This window comes from Columba livia, chromosome 1 (genome assembly GCF_036013475.1).
Source record: "Columba livia isolate bColLiv1 breed racing homer chromosome 1, bColLiv1.pat.W.v2, whole genome shotgun sequence".
NCBI classification, from domain to species: domain Eukaryota; kingdom Metazoa; phylum Chordata; class Aves; order Columbiformes; family Columbidae; genus Columba; species Columba livia.
This window is the reverse complement of record NC_088602.1, coordinates 55,277,793-55,302,801: the sequence shown is the minus strand read 5'-3', so window position 1 is coordinate 55,302,801 and position 25,009 is coordinate 55,277,793. Positions and strand designations below refer to the sequence as shown.

The window sequence follows — 25,009 nt, the reverse complement described above, 5'->3', positions numbered from 1 at the left end:
GGGCAGGACTAGCCTCTGTTAAGGCTTTCTCCTCTGTATTATTCTAAGAAAATTCTGCATGTATGAAATCATCATACCTGTTATGGGAGAAGCACATTGTGTATTTATTTAACTCATTGTGCTACAACTGCATGTTTAGATGCTATATAAACGTGCTAGCTACTACCTGCTACTGATACTGCTGTAAATATGCTTTATGTGGGCCATCTGGTCTCATTTATTTAAAGATTCTTGTAATAAAGGTCCTCGAGTTTGCTTTATTCACTAAGCTGAAAACTCACTGTTGTTGGGATGAGGGAGTCTTAACAGAAAGCAACATACTACATCTATTATGAAAGCACACCCCTTTTAAAACATTTATTTTCAATTTTTAAGGCATAGAACATTTTAAAAGAAAAATGCTACTCTGGAATCAAAGTAAAAACATTTTGCTTCAACATTTAAAATATTTTGGTATTTCTGAAAGAAAGCATTCTGGTTTGAAAATACATGGAAAATGTTAACATTAATTAACTCTCTTTTTTTTTGGAACAGTTTATGAAATTCAACCTATTTTCATAACTATATTTGATTTTCCTGAAACTGGTTTTGGTTTACCTGACATTTCTTACAAATATTTTTCTCAGATCAATTCCGAGTTTCAAACATACATGATAACTGCAAGCTGTTTGTTTGTCTCTAATGTCAATTTGATTTTAAAAAACATGAAAAATATCACTAACAAAATGCTGTGCCATCACTGAAGGCGTTTGTTCCTATCTTATGTCCTGCCATGGTCAGCAAAGTTCAGACTTCCAAGTTAGAGAGTGTGTGTCTGTGTGTCTGTGTGTGTGTGTGTGCAGCCTTACCTCTGCCTGCTCTAGCAGACACCTCCATACTCTTCCTTCATAAGTGGAAGTTTCCTGCATCTCTGAAGCAATTTTTCCAGCCATTCTGCAGCAGAGATCCCCCCATGCACATTTTTACAAGCATATAAGCCATTGGCGTGTGATGGCATTTAGCATCCTCTTTTCCTTGCTCACCTCCAAATCAACAGACTACATTTATCCTCTGACTACTCACAGTCTGAAAAGCAAGAGAATTCTCCTTGCTGGTGCAGCCACTGCATCTCTGTTACGACCAGATATCCAGAGTCCAAGCAGAGATCACATACATATATATATATATATATATATATATATATCCTCTCCTCACGCCCACAGATTTGCTCCAACTAATCACATCTTGCCATTCAGTACAGCAACCTGCAGACAAGTGCAGACTAAGAAAGACAACAGAGCTTGTGTACATACTGCAGAATGCCCGGTATGTTTATTAACTCATTTCTTTCGTTTTCAGAAATTTGGGTTTTTCTGAATCCAGGGCTCTGAAAAGTCGTGAAGGGGCACAAAGTCCTAAGGCATGCCCTTAAATTTTCCGTATTAGGATTAAAAACATTTAAAAAAAAAAGGGGGCGGCGGTGGGGAATAGATTACCCTTGTATGCTTTGTGACTGAGACTCTGAGATGTTGGTTCATTTTCCTTTGTCATACAGTTTATTTCTCGCCCACAAAAGTGATTGTGTCCCAGTCAGTGTAAAAGTGCAATGTAGTTGCTAGAAAAAGAACAAACATCTGATGTATGCTATTAAAAATGCACCTAGAGGTTGCTTAGTGTTAAAAAATAAGTCCTTGATTTGGTTTCACTGTTCAGTGACCTTCCTATTGCCCCAATTATATCAACAGTTAAAAAAAGTTAAGTACTGCGTGTGTCAGACAGTGGACAGTGGGTGTTTTCCTGAGTGCACACCTGAATGGAGCTCAGTGGGTGATCTCCATGGGTTGGAAGAGGAATATCTGCCCTGCCTGGAGGTGCAGACCACCTGGAAGCAGTGCAAACACAATTTCTGTGTCCAAAGCTCAACAAGAGGGCTCTGGGGTATGCTGACGGCACAGTTACAGCAGCGAAAACTATTTGTTTGAAGAAAATAAGATTTATTTGGAGAAGAGACTGAAGTACCCTAACCTGAAAATGAAACTTGTTAAAGTACATGGGGCAGCATCTCTTCAAACCACTTAATCGCAACTGGTGGTGTGTGTTGACCAAAGGAGGTGGCACAGAGGAGACAGGAGAGTGGCTCACCCTACCTTTCTTTTCTTTTAAATGCTTTGTCTTCCTGTGATAAAAATATATATTTAAATGATTTCCTCAGGTAAACTAAGCGATGGAAAGACTGAACTGATGGGAGTATTATAGGCATTAAAATTGAAAAATGTACCATGGAGGGAGTTGGCAGGAAGGAAAAGATTAAATAAACTGAGAATCTGGCTAGAGGCATTATTATACCTGTATCGTACTACTCAAGTCAACTTTCCACCAGAGTTAATGTTTACTGGTATGCGTCACTCTGAGTCTGCTACAGGAAAAAGATTCCTGAAGAGTCTATTTCTCGGTTCCCAATACAGTTTTTCCACTGCCTTCTCTAATTAAAACATCTTGTAGGTCATGTATGGCATCCTCCTGCATTCTGCAATACACACAGATCATTTTTTCTATTAAGGCATGGCATCAGGGCCCCGAGGGCACCGCCAGGCCTGGCTGTCCCTGCCCAGCCTCCCCCGAGCAGACCAGGGCCCAGGACCCCACTTCAGCCCCTTCCCCAGTGATACCATAGTAGGGCCAGTCTCCAGCTCCCCACAGTGCTGCCCTGCCCAGCCAAGGGCCCCACGGAGCCACAGCCCATCCCTGTCCCCAGAGAGGTGCCCGATGCCTGGGGCTGAGGCTGCCCTGGTCCCCCCTGCTCCTGGCTATGGGGTCCTGTGTTGACATCACATGAGGAGCAGATGGCTGTACCCTGACACCCGTGCTGCACGGGACATTTCCCAAATAGCCGTGGCCAAGATACCATCGCATTTCACCCCACAATCAGAATAATCTCTCCTTTTTGTATCCTCCAGTTTCAGGTGCCCTCTATACACTTCACAAATACCTTGCTCCAATCAATATCTTAGGTTTACTTCTTGCACTTTAACTTGCTTTCCTCATCCTATCCTAATTCTTCCTTAGCAATTCTCACCAGCTTTCTATGAAAATCCTTCTTCTTCCTAGAAACCTCCATTCTTCCCTACTACTTTTTCCTGAATTCCACCAAAAAGCCCTCCATGTTCATCATTGTACTGTGTCAACAGAACAATATCCTCCCAGAACAACAGATCATAGTTGCGTAATACAGGGTGTTTCAAAATGATGGACCAAATTTACCCAGTATACCGCTTTGAAATTGGGTCCACCTTTTTGAAACAGACTGTAGTTTCATAAAAACGTCAAGTACACAAATTACCTCTAGAGGACTGTGTTAATTGCCAATCCTCTGCATTAAATAGAGGACTGAAGTAGTAACAGACTTGTATTTGATAAACTTGAACCACAAGCTGGGAATTATATCTTAATTTAAACTACTCCCTGCAGTGGGCTGGCATGTGGAAGATAATGTGTTAGTGTATAATAATGAGATGTACAGGCTAGAACAGGAAAAGTGTGTAAAATTTTAATTGTGACTGGGTAGGGGAAGCTGGGAGTAAAACAATACAAGGGGAAGAAAGGGCTTTGAGTTAGTACTCTAGAAAGTCCTAAAGTGCCCCAGTGAAAATTTAGATTCCTAAAATTCCCATTCAGCTATCATCTATTACTGTGAAAAAAAAGTCAGTAGCTAACTGGAGAAGCTAATATTTTACCGTCTGCTAGGTACTTAAAGAAAAACATACAACTCTGTGTCTGCAAACACCCAAAGCACCATGCCTTCAAGAAACAAGCTGCTGAGAGTCTTTTCCAGTGCTTCATGGTGTGAACAAGCTGGGCATACCTTAAGTGAGTTCACCAGAGGAGCATATCCCACGTTTTCTCACAGTACATTTGTAAAATGTGAGAAGGCCGATGGAGAAAGTTTACCATCTCTCAAGGCAGCAGTTCACAGAGTACGTCACCTGTGTGGCTGGGTATCAACTGAAACCTTCTTGGCAGATGTAGGTGCACATTGGATGTATGGCGATTGCACACCACTGCCTGTTTGTGCATGAAAAGTAATTGCCTGTCTGCTCCAGCCAGACTGCTGGCTGTCCTAAACCTCCTGTGTCAAGTCATGCTCATTGGGAAAAGCTAAAATGCTCTTGGTCCTTTCCTAGCAAAACCATGCACGTTTTAGAAGAGTACTTTTGTCGCCAAGTTACATGGTATGAGGAGAGAGGAGCTGGGCCCTAATACGGGTTAAAGAATACCCACTCTTGCCAAGTGAGGGTGTACCACTTACAGCAAGTAATTAAAGATTAATCAAGCTCTGGAAGGAAGTAAGAGGGAAAGAATGAGACTGTCTGGCAGACAGGGTGAAGGCCCTGCCCTCACAGAATAGACAACTTGGTTCTAGCTCTTGTGTATTTTATATTAAATACTAGAACAAGTGACCAAGATCCAAGTGGTCCTGCACACTTGATACGCATGTCCCCTGATCAACTGATGAGAATCTCCAACATTTTCTCACCCAGTTAGCATTTACTTTGATATAAAAAACAGCTTCAGCAACAGATCCTTAGGAAGCACACTGAACAGACTATAGTGTTGCCTTTAGGGCATTTTAAGAAGGGCATGGGGTATAAAACTTTGTGGGCACAGGAGAGGCTGCACTTGCACACCTGGTTTTCTAAGTGTCTGCCCCAACCATTCACATCATGTGCTCATCAACTCGTATTGCATATCTGCCTCTAGGTCTGACCCACACAGGCTGTGACTGTCACATTGCTAGTTTTTGAAGTCCTCTCTTCATTATTAGTGTTAATTAATGTTTACCACACTGAAGCCTTGAAATCACCATCTTCCTCTGGCAATGGCTGCTTTAGTAGCCCAACAGGAGCAGTTCTGCAGAAGCAAAAGTCAGTGCTGAGGACCTGACATCCACGTTTTATACATGTTCAGGTTTATCTTCAGACTAGCTCTAGCCTAATCCTCTGGATTGAATGCCCATTAGTGACTGGAGCAGGCTGAGGTGCCCTTTGGACGCTGAAAACAGAAGCACCCAAATGATTACTTATTTTCTTAAAGCTGGTGTACGTAGCATATGTGCCCACACCAACATTATCTCAACAGAAATTCAGGGTTCAGGAAGGAAAGCTGGTGTCTTTGTAAATCTCTGGCATGCATTTTGAGAGCCAAAAATTTTCCAGAGCTTATTGCCTATGTAATTTGAAAAAGAAAATGGTGTCTCCCATGCCAAACGGAACTCCTCAGTGAAGTTTAGGTGTTGTAAATGTGCAATGGTCATCTCTGCTGAATTTGCCGTTTTATATTAAATACAAGATGTTTGAAATTTTCCTCCTTGCCACAAAAACCGCACAACATTTATTTTGGAAAAACACAATTCAAAACCATACAAGGAAGAGGAAGAAAATCAGGAGGATCTGTAAACTGTAGCTGTTGGAATGGTTCTACTGGCATGATACATTTTTTTAACTTAATCCAATTGCTTCACCTGATGTTACTTAGAATCATAGAATCATTGAGGTTGGAAGAGACCCTCAAGATCACCGAGTCCAAGTGTTGACCTGACTCTGGCACTAAACCATGTCCCCGAAGAACCTCATCTACTTGTCTTTTAAACCCCTCCAGGGGTGGTTATTCAATCTCTTCCCTGGGCAGCCTGTTCCAATGCCTGACAACCCCTTCTGTGAATAAATTGTTCCTAATACCCAATCCAAACCTCCCCTGGTGCAACTTGAGGCCATTTCCTCTTGTCCTGTTGCTTCCTACTCGGGAGAAGATGCCTTAGGTCAAGGTGCCTTCAGGAAAGCATACACCTGGACTTGTGTCCTCTTGCACACTTCAGGAAAACACTCACGGAAGAGCCACCCCCTCCACCCCGCCATAAGAGTTCCTGGGTTAGAACCAAAGGACATCCCCGCCTGGGCATCAACGTCTGCCGGGCAGGTTTCAAGAGCCGAGAGCCGGCGAGCAGCGGGGGAGCCCCTCGCTCACAGCCCGCAGCTCCAGCCTCCGCCCCCAGCCCCCGCAGCCGGTACCCCCGCCCCGCAGCCGCCCCGACTCATCCTCCGCGGCCCCGGGGCAGCGGGAGGCGCAAGGGGATGGGGACTGGAGAGGCGAGGAGGAGGAGAAGGAGCGGGGGAGCTGCCTCCCCTTGCGGCACGCACCAGTAACCAACCGCCCGGGCCGGGGAGCCGCCGCGGCCCCGCCGCCCCTCCGCGCACGGCGGCGGGGAACCCCCGCACCCCCACTGCCGCCGAGCAGCAGCCTGAGGTGAGCGGAGGGGCTCCCCCTCTCCCCCGCGGGGCTGGGCAGCCGTTGGGGCGCAGGAGGGTGAGGGGAGGGAAGCGCTCGGCGCGGCCCCTCCTCAGGCGGGAGGGAGCGGGGAGGAGGCCGCGCTCCGAAGCGGAGGTTTTGGCTGGGAGATGGAGCCAGACTTAGGGCCTCCCGTAGGCCGGGCCTTGCTCGGCTGACTCCGGTGCATCCCGCCGAGCGCCCCGCTGCCGGCCCGCCGGGCCCGGGCCTGGCCTGCGGGCACAACAGGGAGAAGCGCCGCTTTTCCCTTGTGCCATTCCCTGGGTGGGAAGGGGGGCTCGAGGGAACAGGCCTCCCCCACTGCCCACCACCCTCCAGTTACAGAGGTGCCACCGTAACCAAGAGGGTGACAGCCCGACTTCTGCATGGGCACAGCTCCAAGGTTGGAGTCAATCTTCAGAAAGAAAGTTGATGGAAACAAGTGATGGAAAACCGTACAGACTGAGACTGCCCTTTTTGGTGACCTTTTTTCTGTCTTTCTGCCTGATACCCTGGCACCTTGCACCTCTCCTCAGTTTAGTGATGCACCACTGCCAGGTCATGTTCAGTTTAAAGCAGGTTTAGTTGGAGCTGCATGGAACTCCATGTGGATATTTGTAACTAAATACATCAGTCAAGGAACATAAACATATCCACAGATTTGGTTTAACTTTGCTGGCTTTATATAACAGGGTGTTTTATTAAACCAATGTATCTGTGAGTCAAAGATGTATTGCATGTGTGCTTTTTCAGGCTCCTTGACACACAAATTGGTAGTTTACCAAATTCATGTGTTTTCTTTGTAAAGAAATTTCTCCTATGTCAGAGCAGGTAATTGGGAGATAGATTTCATGATCTACAATTTAACAGTTCATTTGACTAGGAAAAGTATCCAATTACAGGTTTTCAAAGTGTTATAAAGAATTAAAGGCATGGATATTTTAGACAGTAGTCAGCATTTGGGCATTTAAAAAAAAAAATCTAGCTGCCTACAAGTAAAAATGTATTTATACACTGCAAATGGAAGTGAGTCTGCAGTATATTAGAAATAGCTCTAAAGGAGATCGGTGGTGTATTTTCGTAGTATTACAGGAGTCAGAGCACTGCAAAGTTCAGTGGTAAACCAGGTGGATTTATATTTGATATATATATTTTTAAAAGTTAAATGCATTTCTTTGAAGGTAGCAAGTGCTGGAGGCCCTGTTGTGGAAAATGAGATGGGAAAAATGTCACCCTTGCAGGAGAAGGCTGCACTGTTACAAACACTGCATGATATCTTTCTAAATTAAAAAATATGTTGTGGTGATGGAAGAGTCTGAATGGAATGTGTACTGAGCCTTAGATATTGCAGTTAAGTGTGGCCAGTAGGCTTAAGGTTAAAGGTCCTAAAGCAAGTTGCAGTGCCAAGTATTTTGGATGATTGCCTTTCAGGGTGGCTTGAGCCAACAGGCAGAAGGGCTCACTGTCCTTGATTCATGTTATTACCTTTTCTGTTCATACTTCTAATACATTGGCATTAATTTTGTAGATTAATGAAACCTCATGCTGGGCCTAAATACTTTATTGGAAAGGTTGATTTTCAACCTTTTACAGAAGTTGGGATGACACAAGGGTGTAACTTTTCTGCATGTGGATAAAGCAAGAGAGAAGTCCTTGTGGTTCTCTGTGGGTAGGAGAAGACATTTCCTCCAGCTTTCTCTTTTTGTGCAGGTAGATGTGGGTGTGAAGGATGGGAGATGCTGGCAAGAAGTGGACTCTGGGTTGATGAGCTGGGTGATCTGAGACTGATTTGGGTGTCTCTGGTACTGGCTGGGGTAGGGTTATGGTAGCTGGGGGCTGGAAGAAGTGCTTGGGTCTGTGCTGTGAAGCACAGGTGTGTCCCGCAGTCATTTTTGAGTGCACGGTGGGTGTGCTGACTGCGAGGAACACATGCTACTGTTTATATTGGATAGGGCCATGTTAAAAATGCAGATGAGAGGTGAGGTTCCTTTCAAGTTCCTCGGAGATAAATAGAGCAAAATATTAAGGTGTAGCCTGAGGGATGTGGAGAAACTGAAAGAGAACAGAGAAGAGGGCTAGCAAGATGGTTACGGGTCTACAGTGCAGGATCTACAAGGAAAGGTTGAGAGGGCTGGGCTTGTTTAGTGTGGTGAAGAGAAGGCAAAGGGGCACTCTAATTAATAGTGGCCTACAGTTATTTGGAGAATAGTCACAAAAATATCAGAACCATTTTTTTCTCAGTAGTAGCAGATACTTGGTGAGATATGGGGAAAATGGTTTTTATCAGGAAGAGAGCACAGTCATGCAGCAGGTTGCCCAGAGAGGTCATGGGCTGCTTGTTCATCTTAAAAACCGTGGATGGTGTGAACTAGTGTAGGTGATAGCCCTGTGCTGAGCAGAAAGTTGGACTAGATGATCACCAGAGGCCACTGGTGAACAACATTTCTGTGAGTCTATGGCATATGATGTAGAGGAACTTCTGGAATGGAGTGTATAATCAAGTACATATTGTGTGAATGTTCCTGGAGAGGTATGTATCTATAAATGACCAGGAGAATGAGAAACTCAAGCATCTGTGGAAGGCACTAAGAAGCCAGTTGGTATAAACATGGAACATGGTGGTAAGACAGAGGCAGTATAGAGGACTGAAATACTAAGAAATGGTTAACAGGAAGAACAGGATTTTGAGAAGAGTAGTAAGGATGAGCAAGGGAATGGGATAATTTCATATGATGGAAAAGGATGCTCCTGCCTGGGGACAGTGTTTGAAGCAACTGAGCAGGAACAGGGAAATGGAAACACCAGGCTGAGGAGTACCAGGAATTTTGGTGAGGCAGGGAGATAGGCACCAGTTGTTGTTTGCCTTTGAGGAAAAGTATTTGAGCATGGGATGGTGAAGTAGGTGATGTATGCAAGCCATGAGATGCTTCATGGGGATGAAGTCTTTGAGACTGGTGGAGTGAGACAAGACTGACAGGCAGACATGGTGAGGTGGTAGGGTTATATGGTTGTCAGAGGTAGTGTGGTGTGTGGTGATACCAGGCAGAGGTGAGTCAGTGTGGTGGGTGGGGAGAGCATCTGGAAGCAGCATGGAAAGGGTGTATGACTCTGTTAGGGTGAAGAAAGTGTGTGAAAGTACCTGGCAGGAGGTTGGTGTGCAGGTGTTGGAAGGGTATGGAATTGCACTGGAGAGATTGCATGGAGCTGAGGTGCACAGGGCTGCAGAAGTGTGAAGCTGATGTACAGAGAAATGGTATACGTACCATATGCTGGTGGTGGGGAGGTGACAGGTGTCACTGCACCAGGGAGATGGGTACATAAGGTTGGAGAAGGGCATAAACCAGCCTGGGAGTAGAGGAGTGTAGCACTTTGGTAGAGTGAGAAAACTGTGTGAGTCATTAGTGGCTTGGAGGAGGGACAGAGCGGTAGGTGAGGAGACACATTGATGCAGTGAAGTGAAATGGGTCTATAGGGTGCCATGTGTAGAATTCATACAAGTGAAGGGAGAAGAAACACTCTTGTGTAGCACTGGTAAGGGTCCATATATATAATAGTGTAGCTGAGGATCACAGAATCATATTGGTTGGAAGGGACCCTCAAGATCATTGAGTGCAACTAATAACCTAATACTGGCACTAAATCATGTCCCTGAGTGACACATCTACGTGGTTTTAAACACCTCCAGGGATGGTGACTCCACCTCTTCCCTGGGCAGCCTGTTCCAATGCCCAACAACCCTTTCTGTGAAGAAGTCTTCCTTAATATCCAATCTAAACCTCCCCTGGTGCAACTTGAGTCCATTTTCTCTTGACCTATCACTTGTTACTTGGGAGAAGAGACCAACACCCTCCATGCTACAACCTCCTTTCAAGTAGTTGTAGACAGCGATACGGTCTCCCGTCGTCCTTCTTTTCTCCAGGCTAAACAGCCCCAGATATATTTATAGATGTGAGTGATGTGTGAAGATGCATTGGTACAAGTGTGTGGTGCTCAGAGCAGGAGGAGCTCTGGGACTCAAGGGAGCGGGCTGGTTAGCATGACGCTGCCAGGCGCATGAGGTACCGGGGGAAGCAGGTACCGGGACAGGGAAGCGGACGGGATTAGTGCCGAGTCCCCGCAGTGGGACACGGCCGCAGTGTGCCTGGGCGTCGTGGCGACAGGCAGCCCGCCGCCTGGCCCGGGCGCCGCTGCCGGTACCGCTGCGGAGGGGGCGCCGCCAGGGCAGGGCGCTCGGAGGGCGATGTCCCGGGGAGCCGCGGGGCGGGCGGGAGGCGACGCGGCCGGGCCTCACTCCCGTCCGCTCTTCCGCACAGGCTGCGGCTGCCATAGCGACGCTGAGGACGCCGGCGCCGAGCGGAGCGCGGGGTACGGAGCCCGGACATGGTGAGCTGCGGGCAGGGCGGGCGGCGGGGCGTGGTGGGTGCCGGCCCGGGCTGAGCCGTGTTCTCTGTCGCTCCCGCAGCCCTTCACCGAGCGCGCCTACTACCCGCCGCCGGCGGGGGGAACCGGGGCCGGCGCGGGGCCGGCGCCGTTTCCCGCCTTCCAGTTCCGCGGCCGCCATGAGGGCCCGGACTGGCGGCGGCTGAGCGCCGTGGACGTGGGCCGAGTGTCGCGGGAGGGGGACGTGGCGGCCCTGCAGGAGCACCTGGAGCACGTCACCTTCTGCAGCGCCGAGCGGGAGCGCTGCCCCCACTGCCAGGGCCCCGCCGACCCGCTGCTGCTCAAGCTGCTGCGCCTGGCGCAGCTCTGCACCGAGTACCTGCTGCACTCGCAGGAGTTCCTCAGCGCCCAGCTCGGCAGCCTGGAGGAGGCCCTGCGGACGGCCCAGGCCCAGCGCGACCAGCTGGGCAAGGAGGTGGCCCAGCGCCTGCAGGAGATCAAGGGGCTCAAGGAGGAGTGCCGCCGCAGGAAGAAGATGATCAGCACCCAGCAGATGATGCTGGAGGCCCGAGCCAGCTACCACCAGGTGAGAGCGGAGGTCCTGGCAGCCTGGGCACCCACGCCTTGCTGGCTCTGAGCCCACCGGGGACAAGTGGCAGAGCAGTCCTGCTTGCTGGGGGAATGGCTGGAGCTGCAGGGACCAGTGACCTTAGAAGAAGGGAGTGCATGGCTTGCAGGTGCTTTGATTCCTATCTGTGTTTCACAGGCATTTTGCTGCTATCACAGACATTTAGGAGAGGGCTACATCATCAGGGGTTGTCCTCTGCAGGCACAGGAGTTGGACTCAATGATCCTTGTGGGTTCCTTCCAACTCAGGGCATTCTATGATTCTGTGATCATCTTCAACAAACCTGCTTTTTACTAACAAGTGATATATATTCTTGGATTCGCTTTTGACACACCTGAAGTGTCAGATAGACACACACATAAAAAATCTGTGATAAATGTGTTACTACTTTCTGTTGCTGCCTTGTCTATCAACTAAATGGTCAGAAAACACACAGGGCAAGTACATCAGAACTGGTGCTAAGCAATAACCTGCCTGTCTGTGAGCTGGTACTTTCTTACAGTAATGTTCTTCAGGCACAAAGTTTCTGCTTCTGTGTGTGACTCAGAAGTGACTCAGGCGTGATGGTAAGGAGCCCCAGTGAGGTAGTTCACCCCTAACTCCACAACAATCTGTCCCATAAGGGTCTTCCCCAAGAGCCTTGCTGCATTGCTGTTCTGACTGTCTTTATCATAGCACACTTGTGTTTTTTGAGAGGAGATTTTGTGTTCTGGGCCAAATAGTTTGATTTAAATGTTTTTCAGCTGTGGCATTTTTCAGCAGGTTTCAGGAATGCAGACTGCAGCTTCAAATGTAGTCTGAAATCTAGAGAGTACACTGGACACGAACTTGTCATGATTTCAGGCTAGCTCTTTGTGTCTATTTGTTTAAAGTTATGGCTTTACTTTTTAATTTTTTTTTTCTTTCAATTCTCGAGATACTAGCAGTCCTGATTGTTGAAATTCTCCTTAATCATGGAATAGTTGCAATACAGAAACAATACAAGTTTTCTTAGAGTATGTGCAGCCTTATTCCACAGTACAATACCAGTTTCAGCAGGCTGGCAGAGTTTAATTTTTTAAGACATCAGCTAAGTTGGCTCAAGTTTTTATGTAGGGGAAAAGATACTTTATGCCCCATGAGTAGTGTTATACATACATTTGACTTCATTGGAACCTTGTCTCAATGCATTAGTGTGAGTGTTAGTCTTAAGGACAAACTGCTGATGTTGAATTGTTTTAAAAATCCTTTGTGCAACCTACAGAACAGTTTTTCTGTCCTGTGTTGCAAAAGAAAACTGATTGCATGCATAATTTTATGTGTAAAGTTAAGTAATTCTCATGCTGTCTCAGTGGAAGCTGAAGAACATCGTAGTGATCTTGGTGCATCACTAATCTTGTGTTTGGTGGCATTTACAATAAAGCAGAGATGGAAAGCTATTTCCCATTTTTATTTTAATTTCATATAAAGTAAACGTGAGCCCTCCCCCCTTTTTTCCTCTCTGTTAGTAAATTCTTGTCTCTAGAAGTTTTTGAGGTTCACATGGGAAAAATATATTCAGGGAATGATGCTGAACAGTTCCCGCAGTTCCCGCCATGTTTTCAGGATTCTGCGTGAGAATGCTAGAGATAAATTAAACTCTTCCTATGGTTTGCAAATGCAAGGCAGCAGTATGATCAGTAAACAATAATTGTGTATTATATGTCTGTACCATGATCTTGGCTGATCTGCAGTGCCAGCTAATAAGGGTTTTGCCGGTGTTCCTGAGGTTTTGTCCCCATGAAGCCCCCATGAAGTCTTGGCTGACTTACAGGCTGACATCTTAGCAGACAAGCCTGTAAATAGTACACTTCTATCTAATGTAACCATGCTTTGGAATTTAGATTTAATGCCTTTAACCCACCACCAATGTCAGCTCAGTCATGAAATACTACTATAAAATGGTACTAGTAGCCAGAAGTCATAAATTTAAGACCTGTTGGTCAGTACCTTCATCCGAGTAAACAAATTTAATTTTAAACAATAATTTTTAATCTAATATTTTCATGCACAGTGTAGGCACAAAGTGCACATTGTATCTAGCACTGTGAAAAGTAGTTGCAAGAATAATGTTACATAATTCAAAACCTAAATATTCCCTGTGCTAATCCTGTCTCCTGCAGTAAGAGCTTTCTTTCACTAGCAGCAAGTCGAACTGACATGAAGTTTGTGCTTGAATGGATAACATTATTTCACAGCCAATTTCATTCCATAAATCATGTGCAATCTGTTACACTGGGAGCTCCCTCTTGGTTGGCAGCAATGCTTTGCTGCCAGACTGTATCTCTTTACTTAGTTTTATGTTAGCACTTTTTTAACATTTGTCCAACAAAATTTGTCTTAATAATTCATTGCTTTAGTGTTTGCTGAAAGATCCCTATATTTAAAAGCCTACCTGACTATCAGTGGCAGTATTTTAAATATTAGATGAAATCTGGGAATTTGATTATGGTGACAAGGTCTTAAATCTGTTAAGTCAGTCTCTTACAGTCATATCACATTTATGAGGAAAAAGGACTCAGTTGAGTATTTGTGGTTTGTTATATATATTTATTTGAAAAGAAAAAAATCAAAAGAGGTAACAGGCAACCCTACCTAAAGCAATTAGGGGCTTTGATTCACAGTCTTACTAGTATGCTGCAAAATCTGTAGATGTAGCTTCTGTCCTTGTACCACCCATCTGTTTTTAATATTCTGAGCATTAGTGGAATGTACTTTGAAAGTGAAGAAAAAAATATTTTTAAATGGGTGGGATTCAAATTTGATTTAAAATATAACTTAAAGCTCGAATTCAAAAATAATAAGTAAATTACAGGAAAAATAATTGAAACAGTTTACACTTCAGAAGGATGCTAGGTAGTGTACTAATGTATGTGTGTACCTTTTCTTGCAAAATTGTGTAACGTTACCTTATTTTGGTTGAAATCTCTGACATTTTTACATATATATGGTCCTTCTAGTATTGTCATCTTACAACTCGTTATGTATATTCAAACCCATATTTGTTGGTCTCTTTTGTTGTGATACAAGAGTCTCAAAATACCTGAGCCGCTGGTTGGCTGGAATCTGTGTATTTTGCTGAACAGTATTGTCTTACTTATACTTCTCTACCTATCTATAGTAATCTCATTTATATCTGAATTTAAACTTATTTATATCTGAATTTAAATTTATCTGAATTTATCTGAATTTAAACTTACCTGGCCAGAATATCTTTTGTTCAGAATTTGTACAGTGCCTAGCGTGGTGGGATTCTTGCCCATGACCATCACTGAGACACATTAAATAACACAAATATATTAATAACTCCACAGAAATCTGGCACCATGAGAACTGTAGTCATTATTCTTGTGAAACTGAATTTACTAAAGTCACCTACTTTTGACATCTGCACAGATTTGATAACCTATTAAAAACCTTAACCATTACACTTACCAAGCAGAAGTTACTAATAATAGCTAACATAGTTTTATTTGTTCTTTTAGTGTCAGTTTTGTGAAAAGGCTTTCATGAACTATTCCTTTTTACAAAGTCACATGCAAAGGCGTCATCCGGAAGAATCTCAGATTGGTATGTACTTTAATATTATCAAAAAAATTAAGTAGTTTAGCAAATTGTAAACATAGTGTGGATGTGCAGTCCATGATTTTGTGTAATGATTTTCATGTTCCATTTTTAGGTGGCAGATACCAATTTGTGTGAATGCAAACAATACTGACTGACAAAATGTATTGGGTGACATATGTTTCAATCTCTGTAAAGTATTTAACAAAAAGTGTATGCTACATTTACAGTACCTTTTCGAACTAGGATTCCCACTGAATATTCAGTAGCAGAGTTCAGAGCCCAGTTTCTCTTTAGGCATGTGTGTTATGAATGTGTGGGCAAAATGAACAAGTTGCACTAAGGCAAATACGTTTTGTGAACATATATGAATTGTCAGAACAGAAATAATCAAACTCACCTGAAATCAGTTGGAATATGATCAGGCTCTCCTGAACTAAACTGACTGTAAAATATGGTGAGAAAAAGAAACTATCAAGCATAATGTAACTTCATGTATCTATGATAATCTTAGTTGCTATACCACTAACGTTTATAATTTGTCTCACTTCATTGAAAAATATTTAGTTTGAAAAATATTATTCTCAAAATTTTGCTTCATCCATCTCTAAATTCTCTCATTCCTTTTAGGCTGCCTGCTTATGATTTATTGCTAAGGACTAACAAATGTTGACAAATGGCAGTGATTAGAAATGAGTTAGGAAAAAAAGAGCATTTGGTAGGAGAAAGAGAGGGAAGAATCCAGTGTGGTCTGAACTGTAGCTTGTCAGGCAAATAAAACAACAGAAGTGAGAGGCCTCTGAGCAGGCATCTGAGGAAGTTTTAATGGAGAAGAAAGAAGCTCTTGTCTACTTTATACTTGATAAAAATGAAGGAAGGAGCTGCAGAACCAGTTGAACTAATTATTAGATAAAGGCTTGGTCTGAAATGGCTGTAACTGGGAAATACTTCATGCATTTATTTCTGAAATAATACTCTTCATTCTGCTTAGACTTCCAGATGATGGGCAGCCTAGTAAGTACTGGGTAGAGAGGTAAAATATTTCAAGATTAAAGATTGTTGTAATTTTTGCATGTTAATAAAATGTTTTTTTACAGCGACTTTCCCCGACTCATTCTGGATTAATAGTAAGTTGTACTCCCAATGGACTCCTTACTGAAGTTATTTAGAACAAAATAAACCTAACAGAATTGAGTCATTGAGGTTTACTTTGTCCTTCATACGTCGGTTTTTGAGCCTGTGTCGCTTAGATTGCTTTGAAATTAGATCATATAATACTTTTTCTTGTAAATATTTTATAAACTATTTCATGGGTCAGTAATATTGATATTTTTCAATCTTTGAGGGTGTTAGCAGTGCAAAGAACATATGTATTTATTATAAAAGCATTTTTGGAGATTCATCATAGCAGGAAGTCTATGTGAGTCACACTTCATGAGGATGTTATTGTAACATGGTAGAAACACATTTGCAGTAAGTATCAGATTTCCAGAAATTGCAACAAACATTTTTGAAATCTGTGTTCTTTTAAACAGAGCAGAAGAGGAAAGCAAAGACAGACAAATTGCAGGATGAGATTGATAAACTGAAGGAGCAGTTGCAGCTCACCAGGTCTCAGCTAGAGGCTGAACAACAGGCTAATATGGTCAGGTTTTCTAAGGTAATATGTAGTAAGTAATGTGAAACTTTCAAAAGAATTAGTACTTTGGACTGTATTCACTTCATTTGTAACTGGAACAGAACAAAAATGTTTCTCTACAGCTTGCCTGTCTGGCACTGATGGCACTTGGACGTTAAAGCGTAGCCCTCTCTTGCCTCCCGTAATTTTGAGCATCCACTTTCTTACTTGCATTGTAGACATAATTTAGATTAATACTTGATACAACACTTCTGCTAGCACTTGCCACTTCATAAGATGTGTGGCTTGTTATTGAAGCAGATAAGAGCGCCTTGCTGTGGTGAAATATAAGCTATTTTTGACATTATGATGTTTTGTGATGATTAAGCCTTTCTTAGATATGACTGTGATTTTTTGTGACTTTATAAAGTGGGTAGGATTTATTGTTTGCTATGAAGAACTTTACTGTCTAACAGAGGTGTAAAGCAGTTCAAGGAAGAAAGGCCGAGAAGAAACAAAGCAATCTAGAACTTCTATGTTGGTCTTTAAATACTTAGGATCTGGCTGACTGGAGAGCCCAAGCAGAAAGTAGTCTTAGCTACTGCTGTGTGAATAAAAAGACTTCAGACCAGAATGATTTTAAAGCAGTCATTATCTGTGTGTAATCACATGCAAGCCTTTGTTTAGAATGATATTAAATATTGTAAGTACACTTACTGGCTCATAAAGAGAAAAAGGAATCTTTAAGTTACGTGTTTAATTTTTTTTAAAGCTCTATAATTTCAGATCATCTCACGGTTTTCATTTGTATCTAAGTAAATACAATCAGATAATTTGCTATCAAAATAGGGATGGAAATTTTTTTCACAGGGGAGGGACTTTGCATTTCAATTTGAGGAGCAAATTCTTGGCATAAGAGACAAGATACTTCTAGTGATTGAGTTAAACTTTGGTCTTTGGGTTGCAGTTTGCTCTGTATCCCATTCAAAAGCAGTGTTTCGTGGTTATTAACCTGTAAGAACCTTCTCCTGATATTCTGAACTTCTAAATGGCTTTCCCAGTGGAATTTGAGGACCTTCAAACATAAACCCAACCATTACGTTTGGAAACAAGTGATGCATTTTGAATCTAAAACATGGCTTTCATTAATTATTTTCTTCCTTCTTTTCAGAAGAAAACCTGATATTCTGTAAAACATGCAGTGTTTCTTCCCCTGAACACAGCTCCAGACTCTGCTTTCTTGAGTTCTCCTGTTCCTCTTTTCTCAGGACCACTCAGCTTTGTGCTGTTTTTCCATTTTCAAAATTAGTGAATGACCAAATGAAGAGTGTGGGTAGAGTTTCACTTAGGAGTGAAAGCGGTGTCAGAATAAGGGGCCTTGGCCCTGTGTGGACATCGTCTAAGATTTCTACACATTCATTCTGTGCCTCACTTTTGAAAGGTACTTCTGTAACATATTTCTCCTGCCCCTGAAGCATTATTTTTCTTATAAGATGGAACCTGGAGTTTTCATAACAGTGCAGTGTAGACTTTTTTGGTGCCTTAGGGGCCTGTTTTGAAGTCACTTGTCTTAGCTGAGTCTCCTAACTACACAAGGACTGCCTGAAATATCCTGAAGCTACAGCTCCAGTGTTACACAACAAGAAGCTTTCAAAGCTTCTGTGTTTTTCTGGAATGTCAAGGGAGATAGAAATGTGAAGTGTGACTGGTTGCAGTTTGTCTGCCATGACTGACATCCACTGACAATTCAGGTATCATGTTGTTGTTGTCTTTTGATTGAAAGAGCAGAAGATCTTTCCCCTGTGTTTTTTTTAGGAGAGGCACTACTGGAGGAAATTTGGATAAAAACTGTCATGCTTCCAATTCTTGCTCCCTTCTATTCCTTTGAGATGAAAGGATACAGAAGGTCCCATTCTTTCTTAAGTGTACAATGATTGCTGGTTATAGTTAGTCAGAGAACAAATTCAGAGTGAATGCTGTGATGGAAAAATGTAGAGATTGCCTAAAAAGTATCTGTATTCTGGGCAGTGAAATGCAGGACCTTGAACAAGTTGAGCACTGTCCGAAAGTGACTGAGTGACTAGTTAACGGAATGGTAAAAGTAATTTAACAGATAAAGTGGGGCAAATGTAAATGGGGGGAAAAATAATTTTAACAATCTACAAAATTATGGGTTCTGAGCTGAGTGTTCTTACTGAAGGGCAAGATCTTAAGGTTGTGATACATAGTTCCAGGGGAATGTCTGTCGAGTGGTTAGTAACAGCCAGCAAAGAAAATAAAATATTACAAATTATTCTGAAAAATCACTGTGCAAAGCACTGCTGAAATACTGTGTGTAGGTCTAGTCCTGTCATCTCAAAAAGAATATGATAGAATTAAATGTCCTGGAGGTATTTAAAAGATGTATAGATGTGACACTTAGGGACATGGTTTGGTGGTAGATTTGTCAGTGTTAGGATTGCAGTTGGACTCAGTGATCTTAGAGGTCTCTGCAGACATGAGTGTCTCACCCTTTATCCCCACAAAGACTGACAACACTTAGCATGCTCGGCCATTCTAAATACAGACTGCGAAGTCATGGCTTACCCAGAGTGAACAGGTAATCAATTATTCACTCTTTTTTCTAGCTAAGGAGTTAACATCCATCAAATGAACCTGGCAGGAGCCAGTTTCAAACCGAAAAAAAAGTGTTGGCTCTGCATGCAACTTGTGGTAGACCTGTGGAGCGCCCTGGCAAAAGATGTTGCAGTTGCTAGAAGCTGACACAGTCACAAGGGATGACTGCAAAAGAACATGAGGAGGGTGGTATCAAAGGTTAACAAGTCTACAAAACAGCATCATGCTGAGGAGGTTCTCTGAGCTGAAAACAGTTGGCAGCTTGGAGGCTCTTAAGGAGAACGTGCATGTTTGCTTTGCCCTGTTTTTATGCTTTCCCACCTATATACTTACAGCCTCTGTGAGAAACAGGGCACTGAATGAGGTGGATCCTAGATATGACCGTGTAAGGTCATTCACGTCTTACTCGATGAGAAATAATGAACTACAAGAACTTCTTGAAACATACTTGTTTTGCTAGCAAACACAGTTTGCTACCCCAGAATTCTTGAGAAACTGGTGTTTTTTCATGTTTTTTGATGTCACAATGTTGCCCATTGAAAGTGAGTGCTTCCCGCACAGAGTTTAGGTGCATGAATTGGTATTGCATGTGGGGAAAAATAACAAATAATATTTTAAAAATAATTTCAGGAGTGTGAACAGCAAAAATCAAAAGAGGAAGAAATTCTACAGTCATTTCATAAATGGAAAGAGGAGGAAAAAGAGAAATTGGCTGATGAAATAGAAAAAGTGAAACAGATGTTTATGAAAGAGCTTAAGGAGTTATCTTCAAGAAATTCAACATTAGAAAATGTAAGCGATTTAAATTCTTTAACATTTTAAGGCATGAATCCCTTACAGAAGATGGTAGTGAACCTCACGTGTTTGAAATGTGATGTAGTCATCTTACAGTCATTACAAATCTTTAAAAATAATGGTTAAATGATAGCTGTAATTGTATCTTTGGATACTGGTACTTTATTAACATAATTTCAGTTCTTTTTTTAATAGCATTGTTTTGGATGAATGAACTGTGCCTTCATCAAGTATGTCAGTTTTTTCTTACTCAGCTGTTGAGTGTCTCTTTGTAGATTACTAGGTGTTGTTATTATTGCTGTCTGTTAAATATTCTTATATTAATATTCTTACAACTGGTGTGGAGGAGACTAACCTCTGCATTATAGTCCTCACAGTAGGACTGCAGGTGTTTTCATTACATTCTCTGGAAATGCTTTCCAGAGTCTTGACTAGAAAATTGTGAAAGTATAGGTGGGTCAGAAAACAACTACACGTGGCGTTGCCAGAGAAGCTTATGTTTTGTAGCTGCTAGTTCCTTTGTGTATTTGCAAGGTATATTTATATGTATATATTACTTATTACATGAGATTTGATAAATGCTGAGCTCACGAGAAATGGGATAAGTGTCTGGTGCAATCTCCATGTGGGTATGTTTAAAGTACATTTTGTACAAAATGACAGTTTTATAAAACAAAATCTGCATACATATTCAGGTCTTCATTTTTCCCCCTGCCTTTTAGCAACTGTTAGAATTACAAAAGTCCAATATGCAACAAAAGTCCAATTTAGGGACACTGAAAGACAGCCAAGAATTTATGGAAGAGAAACCTCAGAGTCCTCAGGATTATCACAATGTGGTTAAGCTTCTTGAAAAACAGGTAACACTGTAATTTAATGTATTGCTTTTGATGGACTACTTGTGTTCTTTTCATTTTTGTACAACTCTGAATTTTAAACGCATAAAATTCTCATCTCTCTGAATGTCTAAAATAACTTTTTTAAAAGTTTTACTACTATTTAGTACAATCTCTATAATGGAAATCAAGGAATTATTCCCTTATCCTTTATAAAGAAATTGTTATTTATTTATTGATATTCTAATATTCTTTATTATTAAACATATTAAGCTTTAACAAGTATGGTTTCAGTTCAGTTCCAGAAGGCTCTAATAAACCATTTATGTCTGCTGATCTGTGAGGCCACTTAAGGAAAAATTGGAATTTTCCAATTTTCCAAGATGAAAATAAAAGTTAAGAAATTTCCTGACAGGATTTGTCAGCTTGTGGCTTTTGAGTCATATGAAGCACTTGAGCTTCTCAGGTGCAGCTTCTGGACCAGGACTGTGTCATCTGAGCAGCACAGATGCTGGTGCTGGTGCAAAGCCCTCCAACAATCCAAGTTCCACCTATAGGAAAGGCTGAGCTAGGAAAGGCCACCAAGGCCAAGATCATTGCATTGCTCTGAGACTCACCTGCCTGTTGTGAGTTTTGAGGCCTTTGGAAATACCTACAAACCTTTTTACTCTTTTTTTTTTTTTTTTGACACTTTGAGACACTTATTATTTATTTCATGGTTCTTGGAATGTGAAGGTGTTTGTCAACTGCTGGTATCCAGAAGTTTGATCACTTCTGCTCAAAGATGTGGAAAACTTAGTGAGTTTTGCTTTGTGGGTTTTTTTTATTTCATCAAAGAAAATTCAGTGCAGTCTAAAACTCATATATTAATATTGGGTTTTATCATCGTTATGCAAAATACATTGTCAATGAGTACTTGAAATGAGTGCTTTTTGGGAAAAAACCCCTGCTCTTACTACTCTTATTGTTAATATGCAGAGATGTATCTAAATGCTAGTGTATTTCTCACTCATAGTTACTATATATACAAATCAAAGCACAAATACAGAGTGATTGGTGAGAACACCACACAGATGTATAAAACATGCTGGTGACTGTTCTAGGCTTTAAATATGGGGTTACTCATATTTCATATCATCAATAGTATTTTCAGTATTTATGCCTTATTTAGAAAAATAAAGCTGCATATATCAAACTAAATGTTAATGTGTTATTAGCAGGAATTAATATTGATTTATTCTATGCAGGAAAGTAAGTGGACATCTAGAATACAAGCCCTTCGTCATGACCATGCGACAGAAAAGTCACTGGTAAGTGGCACAGCAAACCACCTAAACTAAAAGGATACTTTTTTCTCATTTTCTTACCCTTTACGTAGTTTTTGATATGCTATAATAAATCTCTTTGATTAGAAAGCCTAGATCTCAAGAGTATATAAGAGTGTGTCCCCTTTGACGTATTTATTATCTCTGTGTTTCCATTATGCTAGAATCTAGACATTTCAGTTAAATCCATAGTTGAAATGGAATTTATTCTTTAAGAATCCAGCAGACGCCTGAAACTGTATCTCTGTTTTTAAGAGCTCACAGCTAATACTGTGAGCACTGTATGTTATACAGTGTTTTCTGTGTTATGTGAAGATACTGGATAGTTGAGATGTAACTTGCCAACATGTAGCTTTCATCTACCCTGTACCTTCTGCTGCCATGGACCTATGGCATATGTCTCAGTCTTTTTTTTCCTCTTTACTATCACTTCTCTGCTGCTTTTTCTGTTGTAGCTTTCTAACACAGAATCTGTTCAGCTTTTCTAGGAAAAAACACCATGGCATTTTATTTTGCATCCGTTTATATATTTTTACTATACAAAGCTTTATTCCTCAGATTTTTTTTATGTCTGCATTTCTTTTTTAATCTCTTTCCTGCTTTGTTTCTCTTGCTTCTTTTCCTTTAATTTTCCTTTCATCTGCGTGACCATGTAAGAACTGAGCAGATCATAGTGGTCTGACCAATGCTTCTCCTCCTCTGGCAAGAAAGCAGTGGGGAGGAACCATGGAACATTCCCCAAAAAGGATGTAGTTAATGATACACCCACACACAATGCAAGAATAGAATAAGGGAGGAGTAATGTAAGTATTACTTTTGGGATGGTGCACCTAAAATATTGTTCCCTTTCTTCTATATTCAGAGCAAATATATTAGGTTTATCACGCAAATTCACATCTCATCACTTTGAAATATCATTATTTGATGCTATTTATAACCAAAACATTTTTTATAGTGTTGTGTGCTTTTTCCTGAAATCTTACTTTTACACAGTCTCAGCAATGTATTTGTATGTCCCTTTCTTTGTATTGAGATTTAGGTAGTCTTCTTTGTGTAAATAAAAAGTGATCCAGACAACTGTTTTGTAATATGAGCCACAATGAAATCACAGGAGACATAATGTTTTTACTGAAAAAAAGTGTTAACTATATTTAAGCATGATGCTTGTTTAAACCATAGCATTAAAATATTTTATATAATATGAATATGAAATTGCTTTTCTTCTGATTGCTTTCTAGCTACTGTCACAGATTGAGAAGCTCAAATCATCAGTGAGGGAAGACCTGAATAAAAATAACACCTTTTACAAGAGGAGGATAGAAGAATTGGGGCAGAGGCTTCAAGAGCAGAATGATCTGATTATTACTCAGAAGAAGCAGGTCTGTTCTGTGAAGCACTCTATGTTTCAGAGACCACAGGACACAGAGAAATGTTACACTAGCATTTGGTCTTTGATATGTCTTTTGTTGTGTAATTAACATTCCCCTTTGGAAATTATGTTGATAAGTAAGAATAGATCTGGAAAAAAGACATGGGAATGTAAACCAGGAATTAAACCACAATTTAGAAGGAAAGGATTAAAAAACTAAATGTTTTTAGTAAGTTCAACGCAAAGTTAAGAGATTACTAGGTTGCAAAAGGCCTCTACAGATGAAAAATTTCTGATAGTGAAAAAGATTTAATGTGTCACAAAACAATCATGATGAAATGTAGCATTTGAAATCTGAAAAGGCATGACTTCTCACACTAAAAATAAAGTATAATATTTATCTCTGTGAGAATATATAATTAAATTATTACTCTATGAAACTTAAGAAGAGCAAGTGCCAGATTCTCCACCTGGGATGAGGCAATCCTGGTTATACGTACAAACTGGGGGACGAGAGGCTGGAGAACAGTGCCATGGAAAGGGTTCTGGGGTTCGGCTTGGTAGCAAGTTGAACATGAGCAGCAGTGTGCCCTGGCAGCCAGAAGGGCCACCTGTGTCCTGGGGCGCATCAAGCACAGAATCACTGGCTGGTCAAGGGAGGTGATTTTCCCACTCTGCTCTGCACTGGTGCAACTCTGCCTTGAGTGCTGGGGGCAGTTTTGGGCACCTCAGTACAAGAAGAATATCAAACTATTAGAGCGTGTTCAGAGGAGGGTAACCAAGATAGTGAAAGGCCTCAAGGACAAGGGTTATGCGGAGTGGTTGAGGTCACTTGGTTTGTTCAGCTTGGAGAAGAGAAGGCTGAGGAGCAACCTCACCACAGTCTACACCTTTCTCAAGGCTGGCAGCGGTTGGGAAGCTGCTGATCTCTCTCTGGTGACCAGCAATAGGACACCAGAAAATGGAATGAAGCTGTGTTGGGGGAAGTTCAGATGGGACATTAAGGAAAAGGTTCTTAACTGAGGGGATGTTCATTCACTAGAACAGGCTGCCCAGGGAAATGGTCACAGCACAAAGTCTGTCAGAGCTCAAGAAGTGTCTGGACGTTGCTCTTAGTCATACACAGTTTAGTTTTAGGTAGTTCTGTGACAAGCAGGGTGTTGGGCTAGATGATCCTTAGGGATCCTTTCCAGCTTGAGATAGTCTATAATTCTATGAAATTATTTCCTTGGAAACAGGTTGTTTTTTCTTAAAAATGCACTTTTGTTCAAACGTAACTATAAATTTTTCGAGGTGATCAGTGGGTGAAGATCTGGGTGGCCTGGGATTTAGAGAATAGCATGATTTTGTGATCCTTACAACCTGTTCCTCTATTAGATGGTTCTTTCTTTACAAATCAACATCTGATTTTACGTGTTTTTATTGAAATTAGTGTTAAACCTATACATAAGTGCTTAAATATTTGGAAAGACAAATAACAGCTTTTATATCTCCACCATAATGAATTTGATAGCTAGAGCAATAGAGGACTTAATCCTAGACAAATTACTTGCTGTAAAA

At 41.7% G+C, this 25,009-nt stretch overlaps 1 protein-coding gene across 3 annotated transcripts in view; it reads left to right on the top strand.

Annotated features, from left to right (window-relative positions):
• Positions 1–5,919: 5,919 nt before the first annotated feature.
• Positions 5,920–25,009, top strand: part of DZIP1 (DAZ interacting zinc finger protein 1) — a 41,091-nt gene continuing 22,001 nt past the window's right edge. Inside the window, exons 1-9 of one of the 3 annotated variants that reach the window (XM_065057003.1) lie at positions 5,923–6,279; positions 10,614–10,683; positions 10,763–11,266; positions 14,812–14,896; positions 16,426–16,550; positions 19,755–19,916; positions 20,642–20,779; positions 22,003–22,065; positions 23,319–23,459. In XM_065057003.1, the coding sequence (XP_064913075.1) occupies positions 10,681–10,683; positions 10,763–11,266; positions 14,812–14,896; positions 16,426–16,550; positions 19,755–19,916; positions 20,642–20,779; positions 22,003–22,065; positions 23,319–23,459 (1,221 nt within the window). In that variant the 5' untranslated portion in view covers positions 5,923–6,279; positions 10,614–10,680. Of the gene's footprint in view, positions 6,280–10,613; positions 10,684–10,762; positions 11,267–14,811; positions 14,897–16,425; positions 16,551–19,754; positions 19,917–20,641; positions 20,780–22,002; positions 22,066–23,318; positions 23,460–25,009 lie in introns of all 3 variants that reach the window. The other 2 variants (XM_065057008.1, XM_065057018.1) reach the window with 2 other exon arrangements.